This window comes from Protopterus annectens, chromosome 1.part0, assembly GCF_019279795.1.
Source record: "Protopterus annectens isolate FY-2018-M chromosome 1.part0, PAN1.0, whole genome shotgun sequence".
In the NCBI taxonomy this organism is placed as follows: Eukaryota; Metazoa; Chordata; order Ceratodontiformes; family Protopteridae; genus Protopterus; species Protopterus annectens.
In genome coordinates, this window is record NC_056725.1 from 951,754,140 (window position 1) to 951,780,134 (window position 25,995).

The 25,995-nt window shown below is 41.9% G+C and overlaps 1 protein-coding gene across 1 annotated transcript in view; it reads right to left on the minus strand.

Annotated features, from left to right (window-relative positions):
* The window catches only part of ARHGAP18 (Rho GTPase activating protein 18), a 965,702-nt gene that overhangs the window by 305,841 nt on the left and 633,866 nt on the right, over positions 1–25,995 (minus strand). Inside the window, exon 8 of the mRNA XM_044064446.1 lies at positions 13,913–13,990. Coding sequence (XP_043920381.1) covers positions 13,913–13,990 — 78 coding nt within the window. The remainder of the gene's footprint in view (positions 1–13,912; positions 13,991–25,995) is intronic.

Below are 25,995 nucleotides of genomic sequence, written 5' to 3' on the forward strand. Positions count from 1 at the left end.
AAAAGTGAAAAGCTTCCTTTTTTAGAAATTTGAAAAGGAGGGAATGCTTGCTAGTAGTGGATACATTCATATTTAATAATTAAACAATGCTAAATGCATACAAAATGAATCCATTTTAGTAATCAATTTTAAAGCCATTTTGCTTTAACTAAGGTAGGCAAAGACGGACATTTTACAGGGTAAGAATAATGAATCTACAGAGAAGGTAGGATGTTACCTGCAAGGGTGAATGGTTCATATTTGATACAGCTGAATTAAGAGGAAGTACATGTCTGAAGTCAGTCAACAAAATTATTTTACATACAGTTTATCTGCCCTCTGCAGATCTTTCCAGAATCTGAAAGTTTTTTTTTTTTTTTTTTTTTTTGCTTTTGTTCCTTCTAAGTGAATTTGAAGGTTCACCTTTAGATCTAACCATCTAATCATGTTCCTAGGTACCTGAATTTATGAGTCACATCAGTAAAGTCCTTAGTGTTTTGAAGGATGTTGAATTTTTCGGATCAAGATAAGTTTCGTGTGGGGTTCCAAGTAAGATAGGTTTGCTTTTCTTATGGCAAAGTAACTGGTTAAAGTCAATATACATATACATTGGAGCTAATGAACTAGCCTGATTTGGGGGGCGAGAAACGCAATCTCATGGATACACAAGGACAGCATAAAAACTCTACCCAGCCAGTGACAAGAGATCAGTAATGAACCCATGACCCTAATGGCTAATGATTAAAATGCAACACGAAACACAACAAATCAATTCTTTCATTTAAAACAAAAAAAAAATAATAACAAAAAAAGTTACCAAAAATCAAAAACAATATAAGCAAAAAACAATATCCTAACACAACATTCAAAGCAAATTTGCTTCAATAATGGTAAAGTTATATACAGAGTTTTTCTGAGTTAAGGTATAGGGTTGAGATTAGGGGCAGGGTTAGGGTTAGCATATATCGGTAAGAATGGGTTGAAGGCTAGAAACGGTGGTAGGATGAGTACTGTGGGGTAGACAGTAATCAGGACATCCAAGCAGATATTAAAGTAGCTCCAGTTCCAGATAAGACGAAGGAGAGCACATTACATTGGTTCAGTCACATGGGCAGGCAAGCAGAAAATGATTTGGCTAAAGACAATTTAGGACAGAGTGGAAGAAGGCAAAAAGAGATGAGGACATCCAGTCCAGAAGGAAATGGATTGTGGGGGAGAGAAGAACTGCAACAGACCAGCATGACTGTCAAGGAAGGTAGGAGAGTGGCCATAAATCAAGACAGGTAGAAACAGTTGACACAACACCTTTTCCCATGTAGAAATGGGAAAAAAGTACTGCTGCTTTCGCTTTTCAAGGTTTAGAAAAAAACAGAACTGTTATACAGACAGTGCAGGAAGGTGAATATTAAGCTGAAAAGTGTACATGCTGAAATCCATCCTTTGTTAAAATGTTTCTTTCATACCAAGGCAGTGAATAAGACAAAATAACTGATTTACAAATAAAACTGTCAAAGGCATACAAAGCTGCTGGCGAGCACACAGCAGCACCAACAAGCACTGTTCTGTGATGCCAATGACAGGTGATATTGGTACATGGCTAAATAGGGAAGCACCTTATAGGAACATGAGTTTGATTGACAAGCACTATGAGGTCCACAGTAGAAAGTATAAGCAAGAGAAAATGTTTCACTTACTTTTTCATGTTTGCAATGCAAATATCATTTGATGGGCTGTTTAATGAGGAAGCAACATAAAGCAAGACTGTTTTGATTCTGCATCATACTACTAAACAAACAGACGGTATTAGACAGGAATAAAACGGCAGCTGCAGCAAATATGGTATCAGTTTTACGCTGTAAAACATGCCTCCAAATTAATATTAATGAAACATTTTCCTATCGGGTGCACATTATTCTGAAGATGCATTCACTTGCATATGCATTTGCTTTGATGATTGCTTACAGATTTTCTTTGATCTGTCCAGCTCCCTAATTTAACTCTGTTGCTCAAAGTTGCTCCTACAAAGTTGTTAACCAGCTTCAGGCCATATTGTACTACTCTGGTTATACTATTTTGCCATCATGCACAGCCATGTAAGTGATGTTTCTGAATCATCACATTAGTGTTAGTGAAACGAGGCATATGAATATTAGTGAAGTAGAGATTTGGAGCTGTAATGTGCAAGTCATCTGTGAACTACAAATATTCCTGCATGAATACATACAGTTAATACACTAATCTAAATGGGTGGTACAATATCAAGAAAAATTAAATATATTTTGCAGTCAGAAGTCCAAGACAGAAGATGCAATTCACCAGATAATGCTTTTAAGAATACTTTTTGATCCAATTTGTTAAATTATTCAGTTTCTCAGGGTTGTTGATTTTGCCATCTTAGATACTCACTACGCTCCTTTGTGTATAGAAGTGTTATTTATTTATTTATTTTATTTTACATTTGTTGACCAGGTTAGTCCATCTGAGCTGCTAGTCCTTTTTCAGTGGAGGCCTGGAGGGAAAAGCTCCACAGTTAATAATACAAGTACAGAGCATAATTAAAGCCCCCCCCCCCGCCAAAAAAAAAAATTGGAAAAAAAGCTCAACAAGTTAATTATACAAATAAAGAGAGTAATTATAATAGAAAAATATTTATAATATACAAGTAGCATTTATATTATATACAGGCTATTAAAATTTAAATTGTCAGTAAGAAACAAGTAACAACAATGTTACAGAGTTTTGATTGTGATTGGCATCAGTTTAGTTTTAGTAGATGCAGCATTTAGACATATCTTAGTTAAGAAAGACAGTAAGAATTGGTAAACAGAAGTGATATGAGAGTAAGAGTATGGTTAGATTGAGTGAAAAGTGAAGAATACATAGGTAGGGTGGGTATGTAGGTAGCAGATGTACAGAATTTAAACACTGGAGAGAAGCAGGCAAGTGTGCTGCCCTGGGATAGGAAGAGAGAGAGTATGGAGAGTGAGTACAGTAGCAGGACCATTGACATTTCAGGTATTCTTTTGTGGTTGATTTAAATTCTTTAACTTTGTTGAGAATCCTTATTTCCAGTGGGAGCTTGTTCTAGGATATGGCTGGAATGTAGCTGTAAAGGTTACAGCTCATTTTGTTCTTAGGTTGATGGATTTGTAGTAGGTCTTGGCCAGAGCTTCCAACAGTCCTAGAAGGGGCATAGTAGCAGACTAGGGGAAATAGGTTGGGCCAATACGATGGTTGATATAATATGGAATGGATAACCAAAAGCTGGGAGGGGAGAAACTGATAGGAAAATTCTAGCCAGTGCAATATTTTTTGGGAGAGACGATGATGGGATTTGTAATTTTGGTTTGCTGCGAATCTGGCCACTTTGTTATAGGTAGAGTCTAACTTAGTTAGGAGTGATAAGTTGAAGTGTGTGAGGATTTGGGAGCTGCACATTAGGCTTGATAGTAGATAAGCATGTGAGAGGGATATTTTAGGTTCATTAGTGAGGAATAAGAAGTTAATGTTCCATCTGAGTAGGTAAACTTCATTTGTCAGCAGCCTATGGGTTATCAGATCCATATTGGATCCGAGCCGGCAGTTTCCAACAGCTGAGATCCGAGCCCCAAGGTCCTCCCCCCTACCCATAATCCCCTGCCATTCCTTACTGACCTCAGATCGAGTTTGCCTAAAAACAACACCTGCAATATCATAGAAGAGGAGACCTCTACATGTTAACCTGGATACAATCTGTCATGACACAGGAATACCATGAACATCCAAGTAGGTCAGGGGGACGGAGGGAGGGACGGTTGCTGACAAATGAGGTTTACCTACTCAGATGGAACGTTATGGTGAGTACATAACATCTTAATCTGAAGTAGTTAACTTCATTTGTGCATCAACCTATGGGACAGAGTCCCCAGCTACCTGAATCTTGGGAGGCCCTCATGGAAGGATGTTCCGGAGCACTGCGAAGCCAAAGGACGCTCTCCCTCTGGAGACAAAATCCAACTTATAGTGGTTTATAAAGGTATGAGATGAAGCCCACGTGGCTGCTGAGCAAATGTTATCCAAAGATACTCTAGAACGAAAAGCAGCGGAGGACGAAATAGACCGAGTAGAATGGGCATGGACACCCTGAGGTGCAGGCCGGCCAGAACTCTCATAAGCCAGAAGAATACACTGGGAAATCCAACTGGACAATGTGACTTTCGAAACAGGTTTCCCCAGACTAGGTTTAGCAAAGGATACAAACAGCTGGTCTGATTCCCTATGACCAGCTGTTCTGTGTAAATAGAATCGTAGTTGTCTGTGTGCATCTAAGGAATGCAACTTGTACTCATCCTTATTCTGGTAATTGGGAAAGAAGACTGGTAAGTTAATAGACTGGTTGATGTTAGATTTGGATGCAATTTTGGGCAGAAAGGAGGGATTGGTCCTGAGGGATACTCTGTCTTTGTGGAAAGTCAAGTACGGTGGCTTGGTGCAAAGGGCTTGAAGTTCCGAAACCCTTCTTGCCGAAGTAATGGCAACAAGAAAAGCTGTTTTCCAGGATAAGAATTTGATTTCCACCAAAGCTGCAGGCTCAAAGGGGAAGCTGTTAAAGCCTGGAGTACTAGCACTAAATCCCAAGGAGGGACTACATCCTTCACCGGGGGTCTTAGTAAGAAGGTGCCTTTTAAGACGACCTTGCATAATCTGTATGAGGTCAAAGGGCCCAGATCACATCCAACATGGTAATGAGAGATAGCTGCCAATTGTACTTTGACTGTGGAGGAGCTAGCACCTTGGTCAAATAACCCCGATAGAAAGTCTAATATTGCTGGCAACGGAGCTGTGAAGGGGTCTAAGTTCTTGTGCTCAGCCCAGATAGAAAAATGTTTCCATTTGCTATTATAAACCCTTCTAGTAGACGTCTTGTGAGCAGCTACTAGGATGGCTTTGACCGGGGAAGAGATACCGGGAGTCCTAGCTAACAGTGGAACTGGATCAACCAAGCAGTGAGCTTGAGGTTGTTCAGGTTCGGGGCCGGCAGGCCCAATGGGTGAGAAATCGGATCCGGAATGGGATCTAGATTCCAGGGAGGATTCACCAGATGAGACCATAGATATGGGAACCACGCCTGACGAGGCCAGAATGGGGCTATGAGGATTATTCTGCTCCCCAACCGTCTGGCTTTCTGCAGAAACTTCATCATCAGGGGAAGTGGAGAGTAAGCATAAAGTAGACTGGGTGGCCAAACATGCATCAGAGGGTCTCTTGGAGATTCCACGGGTGTGGGAATTAGAGCGAAGTAGTCATTGCACTTTGTGTTTGAGGGAGAAGCGAAAAGATCGCAATGAGGTTGACCCCATTTGGAGAAAATCTGCTCTGCTACTCTGAGATTCAGAGGCCACTCATATGGCGAGAGGATGGTGCGACTCAATCTGTCCGCTAGGATGTTGGACCATCCCGGAATGTGCGTCGCTATGAGAAAATGGTTGGTGGAAATCGCCCATTCCCACACTCTCATGGCCTCTCGACAAAGTGGATAGGACCTGGTTCCCCCTTGTTTGTTGATATACCAGATGACCGACATGTTGTCCGTCTGGATGGCAATTGTCCCAATGGGAAGAAGGCTCTGTAGTGCTTGCAACGCTAACAGCACGGCCCTCATCTCTAGGACATTGATATGCAGTGAGGTCTCCACATGGTTCCACGTGCCTTGGATGGTCCTGCCCAAACAATGCCCCCCCCCCCCCACCCAAGGCGAGAGGCATCCATGGTCACCGTGGTTAAGGGAGGGGACATAGAAAAGGGGCGCCCCTTCTGGAGGTCCGGAGATTGCAGCCATCACAAGAGGGCTCTCCTGCAAACCCTGCTGAGAGGAACAGGATGGCTCATGGGGTAATGAAGGAAGGACCATTGGACTTGGAGGGTCCATTGCAGGATTCACATATTTAGGCGCGCCATGGGCAAAAGGTTGATGGTTGCCGCCATCGAGCCTAAGGCCCTCAGGACCAATTCCGCCTGAGGGGCTGGGCAATGAAGAATGGCCTGCACATGAAGTTTTAAAGATTGTAGCTGGTCCGGAGTCAAGAAGGCTATAAGCTGATTTGTGTTCAACCTGGCTCCGATGAAATCTATGACCTGAGTTGGAAGAAGGGAAGATTTTCCCACACTGATCGTGATCCCCAGCCGGAGAGCTAGGTGAAGAAAATAATTCCTGGCCGTGCAGAGTAGATGCCTTGTGGGGGCGGTCAGGAGCCAGTCATCCAGGTATGGAAAGACCTGAATTCCCTGGAGCCTCAGATGGGCCGCTACCACAGTTAACACCTTGGTGAACACCCTGGGGGGCTGTGGTGAGACCAAAGGGGAGGACCCTGAATTGGTAATGGCTGGCTCCTAGCCTGAAGCGGAGAAACCTCCTGGACCATCTGTCCATCAAGATGTGGTAGTACGCGTCCTTGAGGTCTATGGAGCACATCCAGTCGTTCTCCTGCAAGAGGGGGAGAATGGATTGAAGGGTGACCATCCGGAACTTTTCTTTGGTTACTGCCAGGTTCAAGAGAGAAAGGTCGAGGATTGGTCTTAAGTCCCCTGTCTTTTTTGGCACCAAGAAGAACCTGGAGTAAAAGCCTGATCCGTACTGGTCTGGGGGGACATGCTGGATGGCTCCCATTTCTAGCAGCCACTGAATTTCCATGGCTGCGGCCTCCCACTGATCAGGTGGGACATCAAGGAGGGATCTGGATCTGAGAGGGGGATGGAGAAATGGAATCTTGTAGCCTCTGGATATAATCCGAAGCACCCAGCAGTCTGTTGTAATGGACTCCCAAGCTGCTAGGTGCTTCGAGAAATGCCCCCCGACTACCTCCAGAGTGGAGCAGTCGGGTAACCCCTCAGGGTTGCTGCGTGAGCCGATCAGAGAAAGGTTCTCTGGACCCAAAGTTTTTTGGGCCCCCTCTGCCTCTAGGGCGGCATCCACCCTGTCCTCCTCTGCCCCTGAAGGACAGGGGGTCCTGAGCAAAATGAGACTGCTGAGACTTCCAGAACCACATATTCTTCTGTCCCTTTTGGTTCTTGGAGAAGGACCTCTGGGGAGCAGAGAAGTGGACTCCGACGGCAGACAGCATCTTCCTGTCTTTCTCACTCTGGACCAAGGTGTTGCATACGGTCTTGCCAAAGAGGGCAGAAACATCAAACGGGGCATTAGCAAATGATGCCTTAAAGGGTTCTGCAAAATCACAGTGGCGGAGCCATGCCTGTTGCCTTAGGATGACACCCGGTCCGCTAGCTCTAGCGGCTCCCTCCGTAGCATGGGATAGTAGCCACATAGAGGTATTGGAAATAGACCTAAGAGTGGCCATTCGGGTAGAGTAAACTTGTTTGTCCTCTACCAACATGGACTCTGGGGGCGACCCAGCATACTCTTTGATAAGGTCCCACTGGAGTTGTATTACGTGTGCCATATAGTTCAGCGACCTTACCAAGAAGGTGGCTGAAGCAAACACCCGCTTCCCCAAGCGGTCCATCACCTGAGACTCCTTGTCAGGAGGATGGACCGAGGGACTCTCCTGGGCTAGTTCCCTTTTAGTGGCAGCTGCCACCAACATGGCATCTACGGGGGACCCCTTACTCCAATGTGACCTGTCCGAGGGGGGGGCTAAGATTTATGTCCAGCCTCCTGGGAATGGGCTCCACAGTATCCGGCTCCTTCCATGCCCTGGTAGTGATCAGGTCTACCAGGGGGTAGGCTGGAGGGGACACCCAAGAAGTAGATGGGCCTGCTTCAAATGCCTCCAGAAACACAGACTCATCCGAGGTAGGCTTTGGGGCAGACCACCCCCCTCTAATCCTGAGCATCTCCATGATGTCTCCAAATGAGACGTCGGGGGGGTGATCTTGGGGAGCCTTCCCCTTCCTCCAAGTCTGTGTCCTCTGTCAAAGACTCGGGGGAGTCCAAGTGCCTCCTTTTGCACTTGCGTTTGTGAGGGACTTCTTCGGGGGTGGGGGCTGTCCGAAGAGGCCTCATCAACCACATCCTGTTCCAACAAAGGAACGATCTGGGATGTAAGAGCAGGCTGTCCCTGGGGCCGGGTGATGCAAGTCGGGCCCATCTGAGAGGGAGTGCAGGGTGGGGCCGTAGCTAGGGCCGGGGGCTTGGAGTCCCTTGACAGAACCCTCTCCACCACGTCGAAGGCTGAAGGAGAGCTGCTCTCCCTAGGATCCGAGAGCAGACCCACCCTCGGATCCGACGTGTGGATAGGAGCCGGCACCGAGGTGATCGGATCCGAGGGCCCAGTATGCTCCGACCTGGACGGAGTCGAAGGCATACTAACCGTCTCAGATCCGAAGCTCAGCTCTCAGCTCCGAGAGCTTGGATCCAGAGAAAAGGGACCCGACAGACTCGAGCATGCCATCGGCGCCAACGCACTCAACTCTATCGGCGCCGACAGTCCCCCGGCTCCAACACTAGTTGGCTCCGAAGACCCCGAACCCAGGAAGCGGGTTGGGGAAGGAGCAATCGAGACAAAACATGGGGTCGAGCTCCCTTCCGGGGGGGGGGGGGCAGGAGCACTCCCATCTGCAGTTGGGCCTGGAGGAACTTTCGCATCATCTGGTCCAAGTCTGCATCAGTTAAACTTCTAGTGGACCTAGAGGAGGCCACCGAGGCGGGACGGGAGTGCCGCCTCGATGACCTCGAAGGAGACCAGGCCTCCTCCTCCTCCGGCCCCGACGAGAAGCAGGGTGAACGGAGCCAAGAAGGAGAAGGCTCGGAGGTCTCGGGGGGAGAAGAACGCTTGGCTGGCGGGGCCAATCCAGAGGCTTCGGCCCGCCGCTTGTGATGCTTCTCCTTGCGTTTCTCATGTCTAGCTTCCCTATCCTCTTGGCCCAAGGAGGGAGGTTCAGTCCTGGCCAAGGGAAGGGAAGTAGCCGAAGGCACTGCCGCAGCCGTGGCAGGAGCCACGGGGGGACTGGAGGACGGAGCCGAATCCGGGGGCAGAAGTCCCACCAGAATCAGCTTCGACCTCCAGTCCTTGAGAGCCCTGTGGTTGAACGCTGCACAAATAGCGCAGTAGGATGACAGGTGTTCAATCCCAATGCATAAAACGCACCAGGTGTGGCCATCCGCTGGGCAGAGCTTATGGCCACACTCGGTACATTTAGAAAAAAATGTTTTTGGGGGCCTCTGCCATAGTAAACTAAAAACGCACTCACTAGGCCCTAAAAACCACACACACCCTAACGCTCACGAAACAGGGGGGGGATAATACAAAAAGGGTACACTAACAAAAAGTTTAACAAACTATCCTAAAAAAAAAAAAACACACACACTCAAACTTTAGCTATCTAAAAAAAAAAGAGAGGATTTTCTCACAGAATATGCTCTAAAGGCCCTGGAAGCTCAAGATCAAGCTGCTGGTGTAACCGCGGCAAACTAGATCTGAGGTCAGTAAGGGATGGCAGGGGATTATGGGTAGGGGGAGGAGCTTGGGGCTCGGATCTCAGCTGCTGGAAACTGCCGGCTCGGATCCGATATGGATCTGATAACCCATAGGTTGATGCACAAATTAAGTTGACTACTTCAGATCTTCTTATTTCTGTATAACAGGCCCAATTTTTGGTTAGTTTTCCTGACGGAATTGTTAATATGTAGTTCAGATTTTAACTGGTCATCAATTATGTCACCTAGAAGTTTAGTGGAAGATTCAACAGTGATAGGGGTCTTGCAGAAAGAGAGTATGGAGAATGTGGATTTAAGGTTGTTTAGGTTTTTGGGACAAAAAAGCAAGAGTTTTTAGAATTCAGTATAAGCTGGTTATTGGATAGCCATGTTTCAACAGAGTTAAAGGAAGACTGAGTAAGTGAAATAAGATCAGCGGGAGTGTCTGCGATAGAGAACTGTACAGTCACGAGCATACTGGACAAGTGATGACTGAAGGCAAGATGTGTAAAGTAGGTTAGTGAAGACATCGAAAAGTAATGGACCAAGAATAGAACCTTGGGGAACACCCATTTTAACAGGCAGAGAGGGGAGAGAGCAGAGAGCCACTTTACTGATTGGTGTCGATCAGAGAGAGAGAGAGAGAGGGAGAGAGAGAAAAACGGGCAACAGTAGTGGTAGAGAAATTAAGATTAGTCAATTTGTTTAGAAGGAGAGTGGGAGACTGTGTCAAAATCTTTTGAAAGATCAAAGAATAAGCAGGAGACAAGTTTGTTGTTGTCTCGAGCTTCAAACATAGTGTTGATGAAGGAAAGATTAGCAATAGTAGTACTGTGTTATGCTGTGTGGGGGAGAGTTTATTTTTTTGCAAAGTGTTGCATGACTTGCACGTGTATGCGTTTTTCTAAGATTTTTTGAGAGGGGCGAAAAGATAGCAATAGGTCTGAAATTGGAGATTTCTGTGGAACTACCTCCTTTATGTATAGGCAGAGTGTATAATTCTTTCCAAATGGAGTGAACTTTTGATTCAGAGATGGATGAGACTAAATACAGGAAGAGTCAGAGAGTTTGCAGTTACTTGATGGAAGTAGGGAGGATTGTTGAGTACTGATGGAAAGCAGGGTTTTATTTTGCAGAGTAGAGATATAATGTAGTTGGTGGGTACAGGGTTAAGAGAAAAAGTTTTAGTGGCATTTAGGGTGGGAGAAGGTTTGGGACAGATTACAGTGTTGGTAGGTGAGGAGTTAAAAGGTAACATTTGTTTGATGGATTCAACGAAATGGGAATTGAAGATAACTACAGTTTCCTGTGGAGAGTTTGTAGGGCAGGGTTTGGAGAACAGGGGTTGCTGGGGTAGAGAATTTGGCTAATTGAATGCCACAATTTTGAAGGATTAGATTTTTGTGCAGTTGTTGGGTTATAATAGAATTGTTTTTTGTCTTTATTGATATGATTTTTTGTAAGGTTTCTAAGTTCTTTGTATTTTTTTAGGTGGATGGGTAGTTTGGATTTTACCTATGTTTTCTACATTCTGTACCTAGATTTCATCAAGATGTGAGTGGCTTAAGTTAACTATGGTGATATAGTACTGTGCGGATGGGTGCAACTGAGTTAAGAATATCTAGGAAAATAGAGTTTAATGAGTGTACTGCATCATATAGAGGCATTTGGGTGTAAAAAGACCAGTTAATTTTGAGGAGGAGGGTGTTAAAAGTTTCTGGGTAGAAGTTTGATAACTTGTGACATGTAATGTATCTGTGCGAGCTGGGGGAATGTGGAGTGAATCTTAGAACTTTACTGAGGAGTGATCACTTACGGAGTCTGGAAGAGTTATAGGGTTATGATATTTCAGTGGGTTGGAGACTAATATCCAATCAATAAGAGAACCTCTGTTGTGAAGTTTGTTATCATGGGTGGGTGTAGAGATTAATTGAGTAAAGCCATGCAAGTAAATAGACAGGCTAGAGTTTGGCGAACACAGGGATAACTACTTTATATTAACGTCACCAAGGAATATGATTTCATTGTGTATGTGGTGAGAGAGATAAGAGAAAATGCTTTCAAGTATGGGGGTGTCATCCTCTGGAGGAATATAGATGGCAGCTATAGTGACTGTAATATAACTGTTAAGTTTAAGGTTGGCAATCAGGATTTCAGCAGGCAGGAAGGATGGGATTAGTTTGTCAAGTGGTGTAAGGGTAAGGTAGTTGGAGTAGGCAATTGAGTTATCATTAATACATTCCTACCAGAAATAAGTACAAAAGCTTTCATTAATTTAAATGACTAAACACCTTTATATCATATCCATAACATAGTCTTAAATCTCTGAAGTAATGCAAAGAAGTGGCTACTTAATGCAGACTGAGAAAAAGAACAAATTATGTTTTACCAGTCACAAGCATTCCACACCTATTAAACTCTATCATATTGGGTTTCTCATTTGTTTAGTCTTCAGACTTAATTTTAGATGACATAGGGGACACTCTTGCTAAATTTGGCAATGCTGGTTGTATGTACAGAGGATTAAAATCCAGACTATGTACCAAATGATTCGAGTTTGATTACTGACTGAGCACTCAATGACTCTGGCAAAGGAGGATGAAGCAGTTTAGCCAGCTGAGTACTGCATAGCTCTCATCAAAGTAGGATATGGGCATCAAATATGTGGCCTGGAACACAGTTAGACTCACCAAGCCACTGTTGGGCAGTAGCCTTCACAGTGGGGGTGTGGGAGCATGCACTCATGTGGGGAAGGCTTTGTGAGCCTTTGAAGTGATGTGGCTCACCTGTTCCCCTTTCCAGGTAAAGGAGTTAGGCCATAGCATACACCCGTGGGGAAGGCTTTGTGAGCCTTTGAAGTGATGTGGCTCACCTGTTCCCCTTTCCAGGTAAAGGAGTTAGGCCATAGCATACACCCTCATTACCCTGGTGCCAGCAACTGCATGAAGTACCTCACAGCTGCCTAAATAATAACCTCTCTTGACAGTCCCCAATGATATACTGGGTGAAAACTCTGGGTAGAGAGATCAAATAAGCATGACTGGTCATGATGAGCATGATGGTTAGCAGTGAAGCAAAAAATATGCAGGAAAAAAAAAGATAATTTTACTAAACTCAGTTGCCATTCCTAGTATTTATTCATATAAAGCTGTTAAAGGCTTTCACTACTATTGTGAATGATGAAATAAAAATTGTACAGCTATTAGAACACTTTATCTAGTAAATGTAAATTATATCCTATCTCAAAATGATATAACAATTTGCTTCTCTGAAACTCCTCTATCTTCTTCTACTGTTAATGTGAAATCCCAGCCGCTGAACATGTAAATCAGGAAATGGTTACAGATCTGATGCTGGATTATAGTCATCTGTTTTGCTAGGCTTTCAGCACTTGGTTTATGATAAGCCATAATGCTTTTAAACTCTTCACCGTGCTTATTTTCTTGGGCCTACTAATTGCAGAAAGATGCCAGTAGTGCAAAGTCAATACAACCAATTTAAAGAATATTTTTCGACCTATAAATAAGTATACAAAATGTGGGGTGTATTAGTCTCCAACTAACTGAAACATGGCAACGTTTGTATAAACCCTCTGTGGTTATATTTTAAGTAAATCAATGCCCCTGTTCAAGACAGCAAGTTCTTTGTAGACCTTCTTTTACTGATGCTTTTTAAGCACTACATTATATGTAAGTGGATTTACAGCAATAAAGATCGTCATAAATATTGCTCTAGCAATATAATAAACAATTAAGGCACTAAAAATTAGTCCTACATTTAAAATAAAACATTCAGAAATTATAGAACTTATATCAGACACATTTCTATAGGTGAGGAATGACAAAACAATAAAATATGCTTTATTTACACACAAGATACTAATAAGACATTTGAATCCTTTCTTACTTTTTTCTGGAATGCACAACACATCAGTTAAATGCAACTAGGCATCATTTTTTTTTTAATTTTTGTTTGTTATTTGCATGCTTTTATATCCATGTTTATTGTTAAAAAGAACCTACATTTTAAGCTGTCTAGCACACACCTCATTTGATTAACACTAGGTTTCTGATGGCATCCACACTGCCCTCTAAACCACAAGTTTTAAGTTAATCTTAATATTTCAATAAATTTCTTTTAAACTACACATGCAGTTCTGTGTATAACATAAAAAAAAATATATATATATATATATATATATATTATAATAAAAATGTAATAATATTCAACCAAGCAGAGAATATTCTGTGTGCATTTGCTATACATTCGGAACAGCTGCCTAAACATAAATGCATCTGTAGTATCAAAACTAATTCCCATGTTCACAGCTTAATTACAATCTCAGTAAATTCTGTTTTCTACCTCTTCTGATAGGAAAAATGTTACACTACTTGGGTGCAGTGAATCACCTCTTACTTTCTACTTCGCATTTAATCTCTGTCATTGTGCTTATGGTAATGACATTTTCAATGTAATACACAGAATGGACTGAGGCTGGTTATAAACAATATACGGTCTTACCTTAATTCTTGTTGCAGCACCAGGTATCCTTAATAGTCCTTCTGTCTGCAAGCCTTCATCTTCTATATGGGAAACTAGCTGCACATAAATGAAGTGCAAATTAACAACAAAATCATTAATGCAATGTCTTGTGACATCACTTCTTTATGCAAGATTCAATATCAGGCATCATTCTGTCATATATGGGAATATATTTCAGTCATGTGCCATTTTTTAGAGAGGAATGTGTTCACAATTATTGTTTAAATCTCTGCGCATGCATGTTTATATTTATTTTTGTGTGTGCAATAGCATGTCTGTCTGTTTATAATGCTGGTTCAAACATAAGTAGGTTCCTGCTTTCCTAGACAGTTACCAGTCATTAATGATGTGACATAAAATGTTGCATATATACTTAGAGCTCTCATATATGGTGTTACTCCAGATTATATGAAATAGATTAACTCATCTATACCATCACCAACTCTATAGTTAAAGTTCTGAGAGGCAGTAGTTCATGACCAGATTAAAATCATATTAGTTTTTAGTAATATTATTACTATTGCTAATGATATATTGCAGACAATTATTCTATAAAGACTGAATTTTGGCTCCAATGTCTCATGTATGCAGTGTTTTAAAGTTATAAAGAATTCCAGATACTGGGCATTGGGGTCTGAGGGATCCCAATAAGTCAATAAAAAAGATACTTTTCAGAACCAAAATACAGAGTTGTTTTAATATGCATGTAAACAGCACCCCCGGTTTCTTAAAATATACTATTTACCCTTTAATACATCTTTTTCATTTTTCTATTTTCTGTTCTGAGAATGCCAATGGGAGGGAACTTTTACACACAGATTTTAAAAACTCTCCACACTGTGACAATAAGAGAAATAATTTCCTAAATAGATTTTTAAGTGATATTTATCATATTGATCACTACTACTGCAGCATCCTTAGCTATATGAGTTACATTCTGCCAAGGATATGCAAGCTGGCTATCTTCCAAAGCTTCAGGGCACTGTCCACTCACTGAAACCTGTCAGGCAGCTCAAAATGAGCTGACCAAAAGACAAGTTTGGGTGCCAAGGCCTTCACAACTTTACTGCCACAGAACAGTACACTCCCCTCTGAGGCTTTCGAGCATCGACAGCCAGCTTGTGCGTTCCTTTGCTGAAAAGACAAGTTCTCTTTGTGGAAAAAAAACTTCCATTTTCTCTAATGTTGTTGATGTTTTACTACTTTTCTCTACTAGAAAGTTATTTAAAAGCCAGGAGTGTTGTGTTTTAAAGGACTGTCTTGAGATAATAATGTTAAATGGATGTTTTCTGTCAGTTTAAAAGTGGTGTAAAGTAACTGAAAAAATCTTTTTCTGTGGAGAAACTGCCTTTATTTTCATTTTGCGATACTGGAAGAGTGTTTTAAAGTGCTTTTTACAGAATTTTCCTGTCAAAAAACTAAATCTTTTGACTGGTAGTGTTTACTAGCAATTACTGCTCATCTTCCCAAGGAAAGGCACCACTTTTATCTTGACCACGGAACACATACTGTTCCCGCAGATGGTCCTTTTTCCAGCCGCAAAAAGAAAAAAAAAGGAAACAACCTTTGCCACTGCATTAGGCTAGTAATCTGCTTTAGCCACAGGTGGGTGACTCTTTTGTGGTAATTTGTTATACCTCAGACCACTAATCTTTTATCCCAGATCCCTTTGGTTTAGCACCTAGAGCCACTATGGCCCATGGGTTAGCCATGTCCTCTGCAGCTTCTGGGGTCCCCTCAGTGGGAAAGAGAGAACCACTCTTGTCAGCTCTTGGTGCCCATCCCTGGGGAAGCTGCTGCTGCCATTAGTAACATGGTTGAACCTATTTTTCCTGTCAAAAAGAAACAGAAAACCAATCATGTATCTACTCTTCTTCAATTTTGTTTGGATAGGAGTAGTTTACTGGGTATGGCTTAGGATTTAATTCAAACCCTTGAACCTTCTTGTAAAGTAATTTCTGGTAAAAGAAAGGGGGATTCCTCTTTTCCTGGAGAGATGCAGGGACGGATACATTTTTTTCCCTCAGAGTTGTTAGACAATACTATTGGTTGTTACAGAAGGATTTTCCAGAACCTGCACCCAATCCTCCTGTTCTGTTTGCTTTAGAGGATGTGTGAGTTACAATTTACAATATTTGTAATAGTCAACCATCTGCCCCTAAAAAAGCAGATAGGATGTATAAAGTTCCTCAGTCTTACAAATTTTTATACACTATTCCCAAACCCAACAAAGCAGCTACAACTTTAGTTGATCCCATTGCTACGAAGGACTTAATTCAAAACCTTCTTTTTCTGATAATGAAGAGTAATTACTGATAGATATGGGAAAAGTGTAAATTCTGCAATTTTAATTTGCAGAATTTCAGTTGCCAGGTTCATATGTTAAAGTTTGTTCTAACAAATTGTGAATGTATAAAGAATGTTTTATCTGCAATTTCTTTTTGATAGAAAATCTGCTTTAAGTAACTTAGTTTCTTCAGTTGCATGGGTCACTACTCATTGTTTGTAGTGTATGTACAACTCTGTTGATGCTTCTTCCAAGGCTATGGCCACTGGTACTGTTTTGGGGAGTTTTGCATGGTTGCATTCTCAGAACTTCCCAAACGATGTGAAAAATGAGACTTTAAATTCTCAGTTGGATAGAGATTTACAGTTTTTGCACCTTTGTTGCAGAGAAGGTAAAAAAATATGATGGAAGGGTCCAGTTGATCCAAGGAATCACTGAGATTTTCTCAGCTCTACTTTTCCAAATTTTCCAGTGGATTTTCTATCTCCTTATCCAATTTTGGCCAAAAAAACAAAAAAAAAGAATAAACAGTCTCAACAAAATACAAGTAAACAGTTGATTTTTTTTATGCTCAACTTCTGAGAGACTGCATTAGAAGCTGAAGTAAACTTGCAATAGAGTATCTTAGTCTTCTGTTAAGTACAAACTTGCAGCTTTAAAAGAAACTGTATTTCATTTTTTTTCTGTTACCTAATTGTGTCATTGAATAGTGTGCTGTGTGTCTCTCTGCTATAAGAGGGGCTGGTGGTCTTCTCACTTCTTTGTTATCTGATATTTAATAGCCTAAAGGGCTTCCTCTGTACTTTAAGTGCTAGCCACAAAGTCTGAGAAATCATGTTACTCTCAACTTCTGAGAGATTTGCTTGGCTACAATCACCTGCATTAGAAGCTGAAGTTAACTGAAACTTGCAGTAGTGTATTTTGGTCTTCTGTTAAGTACAAACTTGCAGTTTTAAAAGAAACTGTATTTCATTTTTTCTGTTACCTAATTGTTTCATTGAATAGTGTGCTGTGCGTCTCTGCAGTTAGTTCTTCACCCACCCTCCCTGTTCTTGTCTTGGTGGTAGTGTTGGTGGCTCTGGAATTGCCTGCCCCTCCTGTAAGTCTGTATTAGAACACTCCTCATGGGTCCATCTCATTTGCTCACTTAACCGATTACAGTGAGATCATATTCTGAGTCTAGTGTTCACTCTACTTAATACAGAGAGAAGATTTGAAAAGGCCAACCCACTTAGGTTCTTCTTTCCTCTCTCCTTGCACTTAAAATAAATAAATAAATAAATAAATTGCACTTTATTCATCTGCTTTTATTGTATTTGTGTTTCCTCCTACTTTATTTTGCTTTTCCTAAAAGTACTCAATTTTATTTATTCTGCTGCATTTATTACTGCTCGGTAGTAGCCTGATTAAACTGTAACTGTTATTCTAAGTCTTTTGGTTTAAACACTTGGGTTTCATACAGGTTGTTTTACATTAAGAAGGTTTGTGGTCTGCACTTTTGTGGCAGGACAGGTAGCTTACATCCTTCTAAGTTGGGAATTGCTGATTGAAGGCCCAGTGTCCGCTATTCTAAAAGTGTATTAGTTCTGGCTTAAGCACTTGGGCTTCAGGCCAGTTATTCTACATTAAGAGAGTTTGTGGTCTGCACTCTTGTGGAAAAAGAGGCTGGATTTTGGCCTTCTGAGCTGGGAATTTCTGGTCACAGGCTTATTGTGCCTGCTTATTTGAACTGTTTCTTTCTGAAATCAGTGAGCCTTGCTGCTGTAGCATAGACCAGATTCAGGCCTGCTGAATCTAGCTTTGTTTATATAACTTGAGCACTAATCCAGGCCATCTTTTTTTTGGAGAAGGTTCCCCTGCACCCTAGTAGCAGGAATGTGCACAGTTAGAACTTGTCTGATTGAAGACTGCTGGAAAAGGGCTCAGTTTTGAGCTTTTTTTCTGGTTAATTGGGTAACTTGTTTAAATCAGTTTGTTCGTTTTCTATTGTTTTATATAAACAAAAAAATGCACTTTATTCATCTGCTTTTACTGTATTTGTGTTTCTTCCTACTTTATTACTAGGGTCATTGACTACAATGCTGATCTGTGATATATAACAATAAGTATCCTTTTCTGTGCATTTGAAGTGTTTTTTATTGTATCTGCTTTATTTTCTAAAAAAAAAAAAAAAAAAAAAAAAAACAAAAAAAAAAATACTTGTTTCCCACCTTTTGTAAGCTAGTATAGTCCAGTTTTCAGTTTAGTGCTGAATTCAGGGCTGTGTTACAAATCTCTGTGTTTGCCCATACCTTACTTGGATAGAAGGAAGTTTCTCTGTTCACCTGTGAAAGAGGGGAGCTTTGAGCAGCCTATCTATCCCTGGAGGAGTGGTTTCAGCCTAGAAATTAGTAGTTTATTGGCCATTTTGGGCTAATTTCTCTCTCTTTCATTTCCCTGCTATAAATACCACATTTGCCTGGTTTTGCACACCGGGCAGTGCCGGTTAGCTAGGGTATAACTATTCTCGGCTCCACAAAGTCTCCTCTTCAATTTTTCCCTTGGAACTAGACAAACTTTCAACTTAAGCACTCAAGCAATTCATTTCTCAGCCTGGCACTTGCTCAAATCTCATAGCAAGCACTTATAAACCCTAGCACTAGACCCTCCTGTACTGTACAGAAGGACAAGGCTCTCAATTCGTCAGGGCTTACTGAACAATTTTCTGAGCTAGTGTCTATTCAGACTTCAAATCAGAATGTATTAAATTTGTCAAATGTTGTATTATCTAAGGAACAAATAGCCTTATTGAACAAAGGTTTAAATTATATTCCTTCATTTTTTTGCCAGGAATATCATATAATTCAGGATTTACATGTTTTTTGTCGTACTCTTAATTTAAAATTGTTTTTTGCTGAGGATAGTTCAGGCACATCTGATGATTTTTGGTTTGGCAAGTCATCCTTCCAACCACCCATGAATAAATATGTCTCCATATTTATGGATTCAATTTTGAGGGACCTCCATTTTGAGAACCTAGGGCATGTTATGCTAGGAAGTAATCTTACTACTGATGACAAGTTGGCTTTAGACCAACTATGTAACAACAGAGACATTGTGGTTGTTTCAGCTGACAAAGGGGGAGCTGTGGTGGTTCTTAACACTGCTGATTATATACAAGAAGGGTTGACACAACTATCGGACAAAAAATGTTATATGCATATGTCCATAGATCCCACACCTGTTTTCAAAGAAGAAATTGATTCGTTTTTGAAGCTAGCATTTGAGGAGGGGATTATTAGTAAAAAATGTTTGTCATCATTGATGGTGTCTGAACCTTCCAAGCAGATTTTGTACCTTTTACCTAAGATTCATAAATCTTTGAATAAACCACCCGGCAGACCTATTGTCTCTGGAACAGGATCTCTTACTGAACCTTTATCTGCATTCCTCACGAAACATCTTAAGCCACTTTTAGGTATGATCAGGTCAAGATTGCAGGACACTACCCAATTCCTACAGATTATTAAAGATACTCAGTTGGAACCTGATTGGTACATGTGTACCTTAGATGTAAAAGCACTATATACTAGTATCCCACATTGGGCAGGTCTACAATCCCTTCAATATTGGCTAGACAGGGCGAATCTCTACACACCAGGGTTCAATACCTTATTGATTTGCATGTCAGAACATGTACTCAACAAAAATGTTCTATACTTTCAAGGCCAGTGTTATTGACAACTGCAAGGCACGGCTATGGGAGCATCATTTGCTCCCATTTATGCCGATCTTTTCATGGCTTATTTTGAGGAGTACATGATATATGACAACTTACACAACATCTATCAGGTGGAGATGGATATCTGGCGACGTTATCTGGACGACTGCTGGTTAGTGTGGCGTGCGGATTTGGGTTACTTGCACGAATTTGTGGAATATCTTAACAGTAATATATGGGGACTGGAATTTTCAGTTACACATGACCAAAATTCCATCAATTTTTTGGATGTCACAGTCTCGAGAAACTTTGATTATACCTTATCTACTAAGGTGTTTCGTAAGTACCCCACAATATAATACCTTGCTTCATGCTTCAAGCATGCACCCGCGCCACACTATTAGAAGTATTCCAGTGTCACAGTTCATACGCATCAAACGTCTCAGCTCAAGGGATGAGGAATATCAAACGTCTCAGCTCAAGGGATGAGGAATATCAAGCAGCCAGTACTGATCTGAGCCAGAGGTTTGCCAGTAGGGGTTATGACCATCAAGACATTAACTTAGCCAGATGTAGGGCAAATCGTATGAACAGGGAACAACTATTAGAATATAAAACTAGGGATAACAATATATCTGGTACTCCTGTAAGGTTTGTTACGACTTATGGAAGAAATATCAATATGGTTAGGAATATTATCAACAAACATTGGAATATCTTACTGGCCAATGACCAGTTGAGGTCAGTTTTGGGACCACAATGTCGGTTTTCATACAAGCGGGGGAAAACCTTGGGTTCACATTTGTCACATTATAAACACATGGCTAGCGGAGGTACCATTCATAAACAACTTACTTTACAAGGTGATGAGCTGTTTGGCTCTTTTCCCTGTGGTCACTGTGGATCTTGTTCTTATATGCCTAAATCAAAGGAATTTTCAAGTCGCAACACCAGCAAGATATTTAACATCAAAATATTTGGCAACTGTAGTAGTGATTGGGTAGTGTACCTAGCATCTTGCCATTGTGGTGCATTCTATGTAGGTCAAACTTCTAGGGCACTTAGATCTCGAATGAATGAACATCGCAGTGATATTAGAAATCACAAAGTGACCAGTGCTTTGTACCAACACACTCTTAAACATCCACAGGCTAGATTCAATTTTATGATCATAGATCGTATCTCTGGTGATAGAAGTAATAAACAAGGCTGGCATGGCCTATTAGATCATAAAGAGAAATATTGGATAGTCACATTAGGGGGTCTGTTTTACCTGGGCTTAATGATCACTTATAGTTGGTTCGTTATGTATGAACGTATTAGTTTCATGGGCCTAACCTATACTTTTTTCCATGTTAGGGTCCCTATTCCTGTCTTATGTTTTTTCATCCCTAGGTTGTATTGATATTAGATGGGGGTGGGTCCATTTGGCTACAGGAGAGCCTTTTGGGTTTTTCTGATGGGCTGTTCCTGTATTATAATACATTATGGCTATGACTACTTATGTGCTATATTTAATTTGCCTTTTAGGTAACTTAGGCAGAGTGGATGATTAGCGTAATACAGTTCAGTGTATAATCACACTTTTAGGCATCATAGGTACAATGGATAATTATGATATGGAGGGTTTGCACATCATATTGTCCTGTATTATGATCATGATCTTTGTTTAACAAACTGTAGTATTTTCTCTATCTTGGATGTCTGATGGCTGATTGTGCTATATACAATGCAAAAATAATACATAGATTGGTTTTTGGGGCACCATACATGCTATGTATTTTTTCATGTATTTTTTCATGTATTTCCTTTAAACATATACTCATTTATGGAAAATATGTTTATTGTTATTTTTTATATTGGTTGGTTTTGGGCAATTCAGGGGTCTTTGAAGGTCACTGTGATACTCTATGGTTCAGCAATGTATTTATTTAGTCAGGATTTAGCCATTCCAAACAAAAACATTTTTTTGGGCTATGGCTACATTTTATCATATCATTAATATTTATGATTTCTGTTGGCTTATTGGCTGAAAATTCTTATTTAATGTTTGATGGATGGGACTCTGTTGTTTTGTCCTACACTGAAGAAGGCAACATTTGCCGATACCGGTCTGTATTCAATAAAGGATTACTATTTACCTCCACTTCTGCTCTTGCTGGTCTACTTGGTTGTTTTGTGGCATTTGGTTTGGACCATGCATCTTCCCCGTGCATAGAACTTGGTTGGTTTGGTCTCAATTCGACATTACCAGCCATCTAGTAAAACAGTTCACTGTACTTATCCAGGCATGTCCAAAGGGCAGTTTCAGGTGTACTCTCCAGTCCAACTGGTGAAGCTGGGCATTTTGAGGCAATGTTACAACTGCCTCATGTACACAGACAACCCTCTCCTCCTACCACCAAACACTAATACATGTGAGAGATACAATTATACGGCCAAACTGGAGGCTAAGCTTTCTCAACCCAAGACTGGATCAGACAATCACGAGGAGAAGGGAAATACTTGCATCACACTACCTGTCTCACACTGACCCATTAACATGAAAACATACTCGAAGGCTGTAAATAAAAAATCTGCAAAAGCAATACAGACCTCCAAAGCAAACATCCAAGCAACCTCCACCCCCCAACACAAACCATGAAACACATACTTCACAAAACCAGTGTGCCATGCAATCACTGCCCTTAAGGCAAAATAACATACCCAACATACTAGTAACAGGTAGCTCTATAGTCAGGCACACTGACATCCCACTCACTAGGCTGAATAAGCAGAAGGTTGCTGTTAGCAGCCTGTCGGGTGGCAGGATCTGGCACATAACACAAGCATGCAGGTCACTCTAGAACATGTACAAATATGACTCTGTCATTGTCCATGTTGGTGTGAATGACCTGAGCCGTACCTCCCTGGACTACATGAAAAGAGACATGGAAGAGCTCTCTGATCAAGTAACCCAAGTCAGTATGACCCTGACCCTGACTAGCATCCTGCCCTCACCAAGAATGATACCACTGTATAAAGAAAAAATTCTCGATTTCAACAATTGGCTAAGTTTCTGGTGTCATTCAAAGGGGATCCAGTGTCTGTCTGCCTGGGATGACATGCTTGACAAACCACGCTGCTTCGCTAGAGATGGCTTGCACCTGTCACCCCTTAGGCTTTCAAATACTGGCCAAGGTTCTTGCCACCTCCATAGTGCCTTTTTTAGGCAAGGCTCAAAAGACAAACCCACCACTGTAAGTAGCACAAGTAAAAAAAAACTGAGGGTAATGCTACTCAATGCCAGAAATCTAAACCTCAAAATGCATGCACTCGAGGCACTCCTCAGTATGGAGAAAATCGATATATGTGCAGTAACAGAAACCTGGTTTAAGGCTCCAGAGAGCATCCCGGCACTACCAGGCTACAACTCTTACCATGCAGTTCGGTCACAGAACCCGAACCGAAATACAAAAGGTGGGAGTGTATCCATATTCATCAAGGATACTCACACCCCTAGGTTAGTGGCACAGCACGATGCTTCAGATATCATCCACATGCAACTAACAACGGGCAAAACTGCAATTCAAATTGTAGCTTGCTACAGAGTACCCATCATGTACTAGGACCCCCATTCCAGATTTCTGGAAACACTGGGAAACATGAAGGTCCTACCAAACACCATAATATCGGGTGATTTCAATTACCCAAACATTAACTGGGAGAACTACTCAAGTACTAACTCCATTGCCCAACATTTCCTAGAATTTACACACTCAAATGCCTTGGTTTAACTGGTCAGCACTAGCACCAGAGGTGACAATATATTGGACCTGGTCATCACCAACATGGGTGACCGGTGTTCCACACCGGAGGTCAACCCCTCGCTGGTTAGATCTGACCATAAACAAATCACTTTGGCTATCCACATTCCGCTCCCACCCCCAGACAAGGAAACCACAGTGAAAAACTTTTCAAAACCAAACTTCATGTTACTTAAGACCAATGTGGAAAGATTCAAAGCCCCCATGCTAAAAGCTAATGCTGTCCAAGTTGCAAAATCCTTTACTAATGCATTCTACGGGCACCTACAATAATGCATGGATCGTGCTATCCCAAGCAAAACCAAGAATAACTCCTCCAAGAAAAGGAAACCAGTCTGGTGGACTCCTGCCATAAACAAGCTATACAATAGAAGGAGGAAACTAGTACAGAAAAGAGTAAAATCTCAAGAAGGGAAGACATCCCTCATCAGTATCAGCAAGAAATTATGATCCCTCATAAAATTATCCAAGGCGAGCTTCGAAAGAAAAATTGCCAAGGACTCCAAAGATAACCACAAGGCATTCTTTAGCTATGCCAAGAATCTAAGTGGCAATGCTCAGATCTGCTCGGAGTTAGTGCAGAATGGCACAACATACACTGAACCAACTGATATTGCCAACATCCTGGCAGACAGGTTCAGTGCAAACTCCACCCCCCTCACCCCCAAAAGGGCCCATAACCATACCAGAAGAATGTAGAGTCCCTGAAATCACAGACACTCAGGTTAAAACAACCCTCTCCAAAGCCAAAAACACAGCATCAATGGGACCGGACGGGGTCCCAGGCTGCATCCTACACAAGCTCAAAGACGAACTAACCCCTCACCTAATCACACTGTTCAAACTCAGCCTCTCCACAGGCTACGTACCCACAGAGTGGCGCACAGCAATGGTTATTCCACTCCACAAAGGTAGAGTCACAACAGACCCCGGGAACTATCACCCTATAAGCCTGACTAGCTTGGTCTGCAAGGCTATGGAGCGCATCATCATGGAACTCATTAACAGAGACATTGGGACCCTCTAAATACTAGACCCTACCCAGTTTGGCTTTGTTAAGGGCAGATCATGCCTCTTAAACCTGGTGGACATCTTTGAGGCAGTTACCAAGGCTATAGATGAGGGAAGGTGGTACAAACAGCCTACCTAGACCTCACAAAGGCCTTCGACACCATTCCCAATTCTGGTATTATAGACAAGCTCACCAGCCTGAACATAAACCCCTACGTCACAAGATGGGTTGCCAACTGGCTCATGGACACACCCCACATGGTGAGAGTTGCAGGAGCTAGGTCCAACTCTAAACCAGTTACAAGTGGCATTCCCCAGGACTCAGTCCTAGGACCCCTCCTGTTTGGCATATACTTCTCAAAGGTATAGGCAAGCACATGAGGACTATGGCTGACGAAGTTCGCAGACGACTGCAAACTAGGGGCTATAATTGACTCTCCAGCTGACACAGACATCCTCCAAAAGGGTCTCACTGAGACAGATACCTGGTGTCAAAATCATGGCCTCAAGCTAAATGCCAAAAAGTGCATAGTCATCCCCTTTGGAAAAAACTAAGTACCCATAAACTACCACATAGTTGGTAGTCCCCTAAATATCGAAGATGTAATAAGGGATCTGGGGACCTAAGTAGATAGTAATCTCACCTTTGATAATCACATTGCCAAAGTGGTTAGAAAATCCTTCTACATGGCCCACCCAATCACAAAAGGGTTCGCATCCACATCAAAAGAGGTCATTGTGCCACTCTACTCATCACTCATCAGACCCATCATAGAGTACAATGCCCCATTTGGGATGTACCTTACAAGAGACCTGCAATGGCTGCAAAGACCACAGAAGTACCTTATCAAGAATATCACTTGCCTCAAACAGATGCCCTATGCAGCTGGACTGAAGAAACTCCAGCTGTACTCGGTTGCATACTGCCTACTCAGAGGTGATCTTTGCCTGACATACAAGGCCATGTCATCATCTTCTTTCAGCTGTTCCCATTAGGGGTTGCCACAGCGGATCATCTGTTTCCATTTCTTCCTGTCCTCTGCATCTTGCTCTGTCACACCAACCATCTGCATATCTTCTCTCACCACATCCATAACCTTATCTTAGGCCTTCCTCTTTTCTTGTTACCTGGTAGCTTCATCCTGAGCATCTTTTTCCCAATATACTTACCGTCCCTCCAAACCAATGTAATCTTGCCTCTCTGGCTTTGTCTCCAAACCTTCCAACCTGGGCTGACCCTCTAATATACTTATTCCTA